The following is a 12204-nucleotide window of genomic DNA, read 5'->3' as shown; positions in this document are numbered from 1 at the left end:
GGGCAAAAGAATGAGTTATATATACCAGTGAATTAGGCCACATTTGTCCGTATCAATAAATTTTATATATGCTATGGATTTTGAAGTTGTTATCTTTTGCAAGGGTGTATTAATGTCTTTGCACTTCTAAATTTGTTAGAACTGCAAATTCTGGGCTTAAAAATTGGAAAAAAAACAAGGCCATTGTTTTGAGAAATTCGTGTATTAAAAAATCAAATATAGGGACAAATACAAAAACGAGTATAATATTAGTGACATCTCATCAGTTCAATAATTTCTGCTTAATAATTTACTTTTATATAAAACATAATATAAATATAAGATGTTCCAAAAACGCTCCAACAGCAATAACCAGGTTCTTGGAGAAAGCAACTTTTCAAGCTATGAAATTCATTAACAAATATCTTTATACAAATCGTTCCAGATAAGAACGGACTCTACACGCATCTTGTGTACCATATGAGCCCATCCATTGAAATGGTTGTTTATATAACAAGTGGTTTAACCTAGAAGAAAGACAGGTCTTTCTTTTCAGTTGATAACTTCTTTATCTCCTATAGATTACGATATTCTTGTAGAATGCATTCTTATCCCGGATATCGTGTATACAATACATCAACCATTACATGTGGAATACGTTTTTGAAGCACTTGGCATAACTGACTGAAAGTCAAAAAGTCATGTATTTGCTATGCAGCTTAAAACTAAAATAAGTATATAAAAACTTACAAAAAAGACATGACTTGCAGTCTACAAATTAAGAGACATTTCTACCCTACAATAAAAATAAGAGAGAAACTTACATTACTAATCATAAGTGAATGAGGAATACTTAAGTAACTTAGGTTTGAGACTTTAGGCGTTTACCCACAAATGGGCACAATCAGAGCCGACCTTAGTAAGTCTAGCGCCCTGGGCAAAATTTTTAATCACCGCCGATAGAAAAATCCCTCGCCCATCCCTGCCCCTCATAAAGCAGGTCCTGGATGCAATATATATAAGGTAATTAAAATTACAAAATGTCCTTGTACCTACACGCCTGTAAACGCGAAAAATTCCAAACTTAAACTATTTCTTGCAGAAAATAAATATTTTATTCAATTAAGTAACTTACGCCGCTGAGCATTAAAAGTTCTCGAATAATTCTCAGTAAATTGCCTGAAAAGATTTGATTATTTGTTTTTCAGTTAGTTTAGGTTAGCGAAAGTAGCTGCGATGGGCGTATAACAAAAATATACTCCATTCACACAGGTACTTACGCAGTAAGCATCACCTAATTAAGTAGAACTAGAAATGGCCCCAGTCGTACCTTTGAATTCATGTATATGATTTTTCGCCTTGACCTCCCATCCACTTAATAGCATGATTTTTTCTGTATATGAGATTGTATATTAGGTGACGATGATCACATACGTTTATACAAACAAAATCACGGCACTAGGTGGAGAAAATCAAGAAAAATTGACATATATCCGCTTTAATACGTACTCATCTAAAAACTAAAATAGAATTTGCTCGTAAATAAAGTGAATGATATACGCATTTTTAAGCTAAAAAGTTTAATAATAAAATGGTTTTTCAGTGAAAAATTGTAAATAAAAATCCAAAGTATTCCCAGACCATTTCTAAAATCAACCTAGTACCTCTGAAACAATAAAGCAGTGAGTTTTTTTTTTATCAAAAATCAATTCCCCTTGACTTTTCTATTCACTTGATGAATGACGATTACTGTAAAGCAGCCAACCGTTTTCGAGATATTGTAGTGCATAAAAAAATAGTAACGCCGTTTTTCAATAATCTGCTTCTCTCGATAAAGTAGATCAAATTATATTTATTTATGAGAATTATTTCTCGTAATTGATTGACGTTCGTTCAATAGAAACTAAATTCAAACACATTGTTGCTGCTATGATAAACTCGGACGCTATTATCTCGAAAACGGTAAGAGATAAAGATTTGTTGCACGTGAATTACTTAGAATTTATAAAACACATAGAATGTGCGGTTCTGCATATTCCGAAGACGTACATATATAATATATCCTATGCAAGTTCTAATAATATGCTCCAATAGGTTCCTATATTCAACGATTCGCTAAGCCGGGTAAACTTGCTTTGCTATTGCTACACATATGACCCAAGGAATATATGGATGATGGTTACTTGCTCTCTGGTTTGGAAACCTATATTTTTGTTGAATATGGAGTGTTTCTTAAAAAAATTTTAATATTATCAACATTTTATATCCCCAAAAATATTCGAGATCCTAAAATAATCAGCAGCTATAAACAAATCACAGGTTGTTTCTTTTGTGAACATACTTTTTGTGAAGTTAATAAATAGATATAGAATTAGGGCACATACGATACCACCTTACAGTCGAAACATCGCACTGCCTGACCTTTTTGCTGAAGGAAGACAGCTACACTCATATTATTTTTACACAAACACCTACAGATACCCTGTAACGCGGAAAAATCATCCATTGAGAGTATTTTGGAACGGAGATAAAAGATGTTCTCCATATGGAATAACGACTGAAACTCTTATAGAGCAACAATCGCAGTAAGATCTCCGGTTTGAAACTCATTATTAATATTAAATAAAATGACTAGTTTTTGGGACTTATTCTAAGTAGTAATACTTATGGTGTAAACATCGAAATGGAGCAAGTAGTCGAACCAGACTTAGGGACTGCCATGCATTTTTATCACATTTTTATTACAAAACTTCTTTATAATATTAAAGTGATCTGTAACAACATAAAAAACATAAAAATGAGAGATAGATAGAAAATGAACTTCACTTTACGTGGAATATTTAAATATGCCCATAAATAATTTAACACGAAGAAAAACTATTTGAATATTACGTGGTAATGTAGTATACAGTGATTGTCGATTTTTGGTATAGTTCTTCACAGATTTGTCCGGACTTGAAATTATTGTAATTGGTTCTTTAGTATTAGAGCAGATTAGATAGACACCACTCATTCTCAATTCTGTCAGTTTTCTCTATAACTAATCGATTGATAATATATCACAACATGGTCATCAGCGGCGGATAAAAACTAATGAAACAAAACCCTTTAATATTTAAGTTTTTTTTGGTTGCTGACACCACCGTACCCAGTCCAACACTTGCTCCTTATAGCTAGTTAAATACCTTGCAAGTGCTAAACAACCCTAGTGCAGATCTACGAAACCGTTTTTCACAGCTAACTACGAAACACTTGAATACAACACAACCTACCCAGGACGTCCGAAAACTAATACTGGACGACCCTGTAAAACTCGATAGAGCGCTATCGAGAAACCCTTGGGAGTATTTTCGAATAAACTTAACGATAAGGAAATCAAATGAGGGAAATACAACTAGGGACCGTTTTAAAACTGACTTACATAAGAGGAAACAACTAGGGAATATGAGATTCAGAAAAAACAGTGAGAACCATCCCGAGTGGGGGTTCTTAACTAAAAGTAACAGGGCAGTCGAATTAAATAACAAATTATTACGAGGTACGAAAGCAAAGGGGGTACAATGGCTTTTGCCCCGTTTACCACTTGGTTACGGGGTGTGCGCTTGGCTCTTTTTGTTTTTCTTTAGGGAGATGTCCTCAACGTCGTCACCTTTTTTTACCTCGGTGTAACGCTCGCCTTTGAGGCTCACGATTTTATTATCGCGGTAACGGACCAATTTCTTGGGTTCCACTTTGGGTGCCACAGGACGATATTCCTGTTTAAAATGAGAGGTGGAGAAACGATGTTTTCTAACTGCATGATTAATAATATATAATAAATACGATGAAAAACACTTTTAAAAAAACATTTGAACATTTCAGAATTTCTTAATTGTTTTTTGTCACCAGACTAACCAACAGAACATATTTCCAGAGAATGGTGATTTTCTAGGTGTCAGGCAGATATATTGAAAATTCATTAACAATTATCAAAATATTCTGTAAGTTTTCCGATTAGCAGATCAGTGCACACTCAAAAAAAATAAAGTGCAGAACTCACCTTATTCAAGGTATCCTTATCAATATAAGAATACCTTTCGATGATCCTATTCTTTAATTCGGCATCATCAATGGTCTGCTTAGCAACCTGCATGGTTAGAGTGGTATTTTGGCTCAAGCACTGCCCATTCTCCTGACGGTCGATTAAAATTTGGGTAGCTCGTTCTATGTCGCCAGCAGCAATAGCCAAGCACTGCTTCACCTATAGAAATCATTCTAATTCAAAAAAGGGTCTCAAAGTTGCCTCACAAAAAAAAACTGAAGAACCCTTTACTAGAATTAATCACCTCTATGGCACACACTGAAGGAAACATTTCTTGTAGAATATCCATTTCATCAGGGAAATCGCAACAGGAACTGTCCGTAGATCCCCCATCACTCATTTCAGACAGTTTATGGACGCGTTTGGGCGTTTCCACACTCTCAGAATTGCTATGAGATCTAATAGTGATGCACAATTTAGTATATACTTTTGATGATGAAAAGCGCATTTACCTGGGCTTAGGTTTATTTGAAACCACCTCAGGCAGGATGATTTCCAGGCCAGAGCTTTTTACTTCAGCACCACCTTCATTCTTTCTTAACTTTTCTTCTAAATCAAACATCCACTGACACACGAGGCTCTGATTAATTGTTCCAAATTTAGGGAAGTAGGCTTCCATCATTTCACAAAAGCCTGTTTTGCACGGACCAATTACCCCGTGATTGAAAAATTAAATTATTTCATTCATTGACAGTGTATATTCACCATCAGAGATATAACCAAATTTTGATGGTTTTTTGGTAGTTAATAACAATTTTATTATACGCAGTTCTTTTCTGGTGTCTAGCCACTCTCAAGAAAATATATACTATAAAAGTGAAGAAGAATTACCATCAACATCAAATTGAGAATCTGAGCCCACATCTTCTAAGAAAGCGATAACATAAGACAGGACGATGTCGTCGATAAGTGTGAGGTCAGCATCCGAAATGTGATACCTGACAAACTCAAATAGAGAGTCTTTAATGGTTGATTCTTGGTCCGCAATCATCTTTGTTGACATTCTAATTTGTGTGCTATAACAAAAACACAACAGATTTAAATACATTAATCTGTAGTATCTAAATGTATATTCTTAAAATTTTGTGGTCTCATGATCTCTTTTTCATAGGAAAGAAAACATAACAAATAGAGATAATATTTGCAAAAACAGGCTCTGTCTTAAAAAATTCTTATATGGGATGTCTCATATTGATTGAACCATTAAACTTCATAGAGATAGAAAAACAGTTTAAATACAAAAGCCATCAAAGGGTGGCAGAGGTATAAGATGGACAGTAGTTTTAAACAAATGGAGAATATAAATGCAACTTTTTATTTTAAACGGAACACTGTGTATATTGTTGCATTTTGAAATTTCATTTTCCAAAACAGCTTAGTCACAGTGAAATAGCTTTTAGAAATTCAAACAGGAATCCTTATAGGTGTCATAATTCCTGATTACATGTGAAATTTCGCCGCCTGGTTGGTCTGGATCTGAACTAGTTCAGTCCAAAGAAAGATTGTTCTGATGTGAAAGCTGAGAAATTTAAACTAATGATTGAGTGATATTTACTTGGAAACTCTCGACTTATAAAACATAAAAACTGCAATCTTGAGTGCAATATATAATATTGGATCATAACAGATTTATAATTCAACGAGTATTGAAGTGGAAAAAATGGGTATTTAAGTCTGTCAAACCAGCAAGAGGTCTAAGACCTTAGGGAATGAGTATCTTCCTCAAAAACTAAATGTAGAATTGAATAGATTAGTCAATATTTTTAGACATATTATAACTTAAGGACTTATACGGAAAAAGCGGTCCAGATCCAATGAACAGTAAACAACAAAAGCAAAATAAAACTTACCCTTTGGCAACGCAAGCAAGCAAAAGTTGACTGTCGAATAATCCTGAGACGAAAATGCCCTTTTCCCGTACTTTTTTATTCACAAATTGTAGCAAATTTCTTTGAAAATCAATACTGAAGCTGAGCAAAACCAGTTCAAAACCACTCAGACCTAAACCAAACAAAACCCAACCAAACATCGATAGCTGAGAAGCAAATGTAACGTCACTGTCAATGTAAAGGCACAGATGTTACAAATGTCAAACGAAACAAAAACTAAATATCTCTTATATAGAAGCTGGGCAACTTTACGTCATCACACTTAGGCAACATCTAGAGAGTGCTTCTTTCACTTTTAGTTATTATTACTAAGTAAATTTTTCAATTTTATGTAGTTCATTATTATTGTAATTGCCGCATTAATAATTCATGCAAGTAGGATGGATTTTAACGGCACTGCAAATGATTGAGTCTCCTTAAATTTGTCCCCAATCTCCATTTTGATGATTTGCGAGTCTCCGTTAACAAAATGATCGATGAGGTCGGTCGATTACGTCATATCAAGTCAAGTGTAAAGTTCAGATGTCAAAATAAAGTGCATCAAAAAAATAAATCGACTTGAATTAGGTAATCGTTGCAGGCTCTTCAACACAAAAGTTATATCAAAAATTCAAGAGGTTCTTATGTCAACATGTTATCTTTGTGTAAACAAGGTTTCTCCCAATGTATGCAAAGGTCAGTATCGCTTGACACTCCTCGGAAGAATTTTTATGAGCTTCATAAACACTTCTTATCACAGGGATACCCCCTTGACCTTTGGTAATGTTTAGTTTCGTGGTCGTTACTTAATCAGAGAACTTCCCTTTTCAATACTAAGGTTCAGTTTAAAAGTTGTGGAGTAGAGAGTAATTTTTCGATATTTTAAGCCAACAAAATTGAACAGTCATAAGCTGGTTCAATGGAATTTTCCATTGGGTTCAAAAATCAATAAAATGGCTATGGAAATTAGTATTTTTCTTGTGTTCAAAAATTAGTCTTATTTAGGTATTATACAGGTGTTATCTGTTACCAATTGTACCTAATGTATTTAGGAGATCTAGTCAGTGAATGGCTCCTGAGGTCTTTATAACTAGTTCTGATCTTACAACAAATTCTTACAGCAACCACACTCATAACCATAATAATCTTAATACTAAAGTAGAAAAATTTTTGGATAGTTATGCCATTTCTAACCGAGCATTGAATGTAGTAGTGTTGGTTTTGATAATGAGATTACAATTTCTCTTCTGCTATTTTTAAGCTGCTTCTTTGTAAAGACTGAAAAATGTTTGATTTGTTAGGATGAAGGCTTTACTTGTTCAGATTTTGGTTTTCACTCTCAATTGATAAGTTCTAAGACATGGGTTTAACTATCTATCTGTCTGTTACTCCTGCCGGTAAATAACCTTGTGCTTTAAAGTAAAGAGAACAGAAACAAATTATTTTGCCCAAACATTTGATGAATTATGCATTTTTCTCCATTTTTCCATATATCAAAGTGATTATTAGTTAAGCAAGTAGGTAATTAGGTTCCCACAAATTTCAGTGTATGTATCTCACTTGGTGGCATATAAAAACTTTATAGTTTTTATAACCTTGTGTAGAAATTAATAAACAAAGGGTAGAACCATATCTAGAAAAAAAAGTGAAGTTACATTGTTAGAGGTACATCAAAAGTGATTAGCCCGTTATTGCTAAGCATGTTGACCAAGGTCATTCCTATTTATTTTTAAAACAACACTACATCCAGATGCACTTTATTTTTAAGTAGGTATCTGAGGCAGATAATATGATTATTCAAGAGAAGTTGCATAATGTGAGATTTGGAAAATTCTTACTATCATAACACACACTCTGTTGGCAATTGAAATTGTTTTGCTAATGAAATGGTGTATGTAAGTTCTGGTTTAAGGTTGGATAAGGACATGTTTAAGGATTATAAATCTCTTCTGTCATTACGCGGTGGCCTAAAAATTTTATGGCTGATGCAGCTTTTTTTTCAAATATTACATGCTATGGTACACCCTATATATTTTCCAAAATTTTTATTCACATTCCCTTTTTTTGTAGATAGTATATTTATTCTTGCCTTGGATTTTTATGGCATTGATTTTATAAAAATATCCAGTTTTAAAAATAAAAAGATTGATTATATCTAATTTGAGCATCTATGGCTTTTAGACTATGCGTTCTTAGTTATATTCTTGATTTTTAATATAATACATACACATATAACAAAATACAGAGTTTGAAAGTTTAAAAATTTTGTTATTTAAGATTTTTCTTTACAGCTTCTTTAGTTCTTAAAATATGACTTAAAATTTGAAACACGTACAAGTATTCATTCTACATCACTCTAATTCACCAAGAGGTGAAAACTTCTTCTATCACAGTCGCTATCAAACCTTTACAAAAACTGACCTGATGTCCTTAAATTTGATTTCCATTAATGATTTTCCTATGAGTTCAGATACTGATATCCATCATTTATTACGCAACGTTTTCTCAATTTTTCGTTAAAAGAATCTATGGTTAACAACTTGTTTTCTTGTCAACTTTCTCCAATTTTGAAAATGTTTTCTTTGAACACATATAATTTGCCCATCTGTTGAGGGGAACGTGGGGACACAGAGGTCCTGAATCTGACAGATAATAGAAAATTTTGGAAAAGTTTTGAGAATTGAACATTTTAAATTAACTCTTGCCAATCATTACCTATTAGGATTATCTTGACCTTAAAAACAGATCTTTTAATAAGGAATCATGACGAGTTCATTTTTCAGATTTAAATTATTATTTTTTATTTATGAAGCAATTTGAAATCTTGAATTAGTTAGTTATGTTTCAACTATTCTTTTATACAGAACTGCAGTGCGATGTTTAGGCTCAGTAGTGCCAGAAGTAAAATTGGAGGATTTTGTTGCGAAAAACGAACCAGTCCTAGAGTATCTCAAGGGCTCATCTGAACGCGTTGAGTTAGAAAAGGCCCTCAAAGAAACGGCAAGCAACGTTGAGGATGTTCCTATTGTTATTGGAGATAAGGAGATTAGGACAAAGGATGTTCGATATCAGGTAATATCCTGCACTAAAACAAATCTTTTTACATTTCAAACACTTAAAGTGGATGGTTGATATATCCACACATCGCAGCTTCATTCAATATCTGGGCTTTTAGGTCATGCCCCACAACCACAAAAAGAAAATTGCCAAATTCTACTATGCCGACACGAAAGTTGTCAATCAAGCTATAGAAGTGGCTACGGAAACTCAAAAGAAGTGGGACAGGACTCCGTTTTCTGAAAGGTATTCATGACTTTAACGTCTTCAACTGGTGGTATATCTACATAATTTAATAGGCTAAGAATATGGGAGAAAGCCGCCAGTTTGATGGCAGGGAAATATCGAGCCAAACTCAACGCTGCCACAATGTTAGGTCAAGCAAAGACGGTTATTCAGGCAGAAATCGATTCGGCAGCCGAACTGATAGATTTCTTTAGGTAGATTAAAGTATAAAGGCAATAGGAGCTGTAGTTATACCGGGAATGCCGTAGATTAAATGCTTATTTTGTCAAAGAGGCCACAAAGTATCAACCGATTTCCGAAAACCCGAAAGTCACAAAGAACTCCATGAGATATAGAGGTATCGATGGATTTGTGGCCGCCGTTTCTCCCTTCAACTTTACAGCTATTGGTGGGAATTTGGCGTATACACCTGCATTAATGGTGAGTGATGTAAAAAATACGAGAATGTGATTGAAAACTTTTGGGAAATAGAGTTTTTCAATATTATTGTATTGTGGAATAATGTGTTTTCACTTAGACTTGTTTCAGGGTAACTCCGTCTTATGGAAACCTAGCGATACTGCCTTATTGTCAAATTGGGTAACCTTCAAAATCTGTCTCGAGGCCGGCGTTCCTCCAGGAGTGGTTAACTTCGTTCCTGCGGATGGTCCAATATTCGGTGACGCCATTACTTCCTCGCCCGTTTTGGCAGGAATTAACTTTACAGGAAGCGTACCGTGAGTATCCCGTTTCTGTCACTGTATCATCGTCCGTGAGACATCATTTAAATTGCTACTGATTTGTAGGACATTTGCACGTTTATGGAAACAAGTAGGCCAAAACATCCCAATTTACAAGAACTTCCCAAGATTGATTGGGGAATGTGGAGGCAAGAACTATCACTTCATACATCCAACTGCTGATGTGGATTCGGTGGTGAACGGTACCATTAGGAGTGCATTTGAGTTTTGTGGACAGAAGTGCAGCGCATGCAGTAGGATGTATGTTCCGGAATCTTTATGGCCTAAGGTAAGTACTTTTTACTGTACAGGAGCTAGTTCGTTTGTTTGCAACTGAGTAGTTAGAACAGTCAGTATTAATTTGATTATAAGGGACCTCATAAAATGTTTAAACTTGTTTTTCAGGTGAAAGAAGGTTTATTAGCCAAACGCTCTCAATTGAAAATTGGCGATCCCACTGATTATGCGAGTTTTACTTCGGCTGTAATAGACGACAAAGCCTTTAAGCGAATCTCGAGTTACATTGAACACGCTAAAAGTTCTCCGAATTTGGAAATTATTGGGGGAGGAAAATATGATGATAGGTAAGATCTGGACTAGCTATATACCGATATGACAATATTGATACATATAATAAATATAAAATTTGGGAAGCTAATACAAAAACTTCTTTAAACTAAAATTCTTGAGGTAGAAACAGTTACAGTCATAAATCTTCACTTGTTAGTACTGGTTACTTCATCGAACCGACCATCGTTCAGTCCAAAGACCCTAAAGACAAAATCATGAAGGAGGAAATCTTCGGCCCCATTCTATCAATTTACGTCTATCCAGACAGCCAAGTTAAGCAAACTCTGGATTTAATAGGCAGCACAACGGAATTCGCCTTAACTGGAGCCGTGTTCGCCAAAGACGAGTAAGTGATGCCAGTTAATATTTAGGGTAGCATTTTTGTATTTTAAAGACTTATTGTTTTGTCTTTCTCAGAGCATTCCTTCGCAGTGCGATTGAAGACTTAAAAATGACTGCCGGTAATTTCTATGTTAACGATAAGTCTACTGGCAGTGTAGTTGGCCAACAGCCCTTTGGTGGTGCTAGAATGTCAGGTAAGCCGAAGTGTGTATTTGTATGAACGTTATATTGGAACCAAGCCCCAATTAGGCACCAATGATAAAGCTGGAGGCCCTCACTATGCCCTCAGATGGGGAAACCCACAATCCGTGAAGGAAACCTTCGTACCTCTGTCCGAAATAGAATATCCTTACATGAGACAATAATTTAACTCTAGCGTTTAATTTAGATTGATTTGATTGATCACTTTCGTATCGGTTAAGTTTTGTGATAGTTAGTTGTATAATTCGATATTGCAAATAACTCAAAACAATTTAAGTATTAAAGGATTTTTGATATTCTAGGCATTGCCTGTAAATGTTATTTTATAATTTAACATTTTATTAAGAGCCGATTTACAAGGCAAGGTCATGTTAAATTTGTTTTTTACAAATACATACATAACATTTTCAAGGAGTTGAGAGGCTCAGCATCCAAGATTTTGAGGGTATTGGTTAGCAATGTGAAATTTTCTTCTTCAAGAAAGCATAATAAAGATATTCAGAAGTTAGAATAATCACAATGACAATATTAAATGTTACAAAACTTATGCTGCGTAATCTACTTCTATAGATAGGAGACGTCCTTATAGAAAATTGTAGTTTAGACATCACTTTATATCAGATTGTCGTGTCGTTTTCCTACGTAAAGACACGGTTAGAATTCATGTCGATATGTACTATAATTTGTTTGAGTGTCTCTAAAGGTGCACAATGTAGTGCAGTACCTCTGTCTATTTTGATAGGTTTACTCTATTGCAATTTAGAGGATTGAATTAAAAATATTAATGCCACTTTAAAATTGGTGGTTTACCTAATAATAACACTTTGTTACCATCTAGGCAACACTATCTTTATAGAGAATTTTAATTAGTTTGCATGAAGTATTTTTCCAAAGTTTATCTTAACTATATAATTTTCCCTTGTGTAACAACCATGTGGATATATATATTTATTTCGTTCGTTTTGCTAGGCATATTGTCAATATAATATAAGTATTATGTGAAATTTGATGTAGCAATAAATTTGCTTGTTGTTATTTGTTATTCTGTTATTCGAATGGTTACTCCAACATTCCGATTCATTAGAAAGACCAATTCAGCGCACATAGACCAGTAGGTTGCGATCTGAGTAAACCGCCATGG

The 12204-nt window shown here is 34.3% G+C and overlaps 2 protein-coding genes across 3 annotated transcripts; one reads left to right on the top strand and one right to left on the bottom strand.

The window, feature by feature from the left end:
* Positions 1 to 183: 183 nt before the first annotated feature.
* On the bottom strand, positions 184 to 6151 carry LOC136342371 (CUE domain-containing protein 2-A). Of its 2 annotated transcripts, none has more exons than XM_066288095.1 (6): positions 5911 to 6151; positions 4892 to 5076; positions 4513 to 4693; positions 4305 to 4458; positions 4019 to 4219; positions 184 to 3772 (listed from the first exon to the last, which is right to left on the bottom strand). In XM_066288095.1, exons 1-6 carry the CDS (start codon positions 6087 to 6089, stop codon positions 3665 to 3667), a joined length of 1008 nt encoding a protein of 335 aa, XP_066144192.1. In that variant the 5' UTR covers positions 6090 to 6151; the 3' UTR covers positions 184 to 3664. The 2 variants fall into 2 exon arrangements, with proteins under 2 accessions (XP_066144192.1, XP_066144190.1); XM_066288093.1 differs by having other exon boundaries at positions 184 to 3734; positions 5911 to 6147.
* Positions 6152 to 6456: 305 nt separating this feature from the next.
* On the top strand, positions 6457 to 12098 carry P5CDh1 (delta-1-Pyrroline-5-carboxylate dehydrogenase 1). Its single transcript, XM_066288080.1, has 11 exons — positions 6457 to 6624; positions 8793 to 9000; positions 9104 to 9231; positions 9285 to 9425; positions 9480 to 9651; positions 9760 to 9947; positions 10017 to 10239; positions 10356 to 10534; positions 10678 to 10866; positions 10938 to 11056; positions 11112 to 12098. The coding sequence occupies exons 1-11, from the start codon at positions 6581 to 6583 to the stop codon at positions 11225 to 11227; spliced, it is 1707 nt and encodes a 568-aa protein (XP_066144177.1). The 5' UTR covers positions 6457 to 6580; the 3' UTR covers positions 11228 to 12098.
* The last annotated feature ends 106 nt before the right edge of the window (positions 12099 to 12204 follow it).

This window comes from Euwallacea fornicatus, chromosome 12 (genome assembly GCF_040115645.1).
Source record: "Euwallacea fornicatus isolate EFF26 chromosome 12, ASM4011564v1, whole genome shotgun sequence".
NCBI classification, from domain to species: domain Eukaryota; kingdom Metazoa; phylum Arthropoda; class Insecta; order Coleoptera; family Curculionidae; genus Euwallacea; species Euwallacea fornicatus.
The sequence above is the reverse complement of the archived record's forward strand: the minus strand, read 5'-3'. Positions and strand labels throughout refer to the sequence as shown.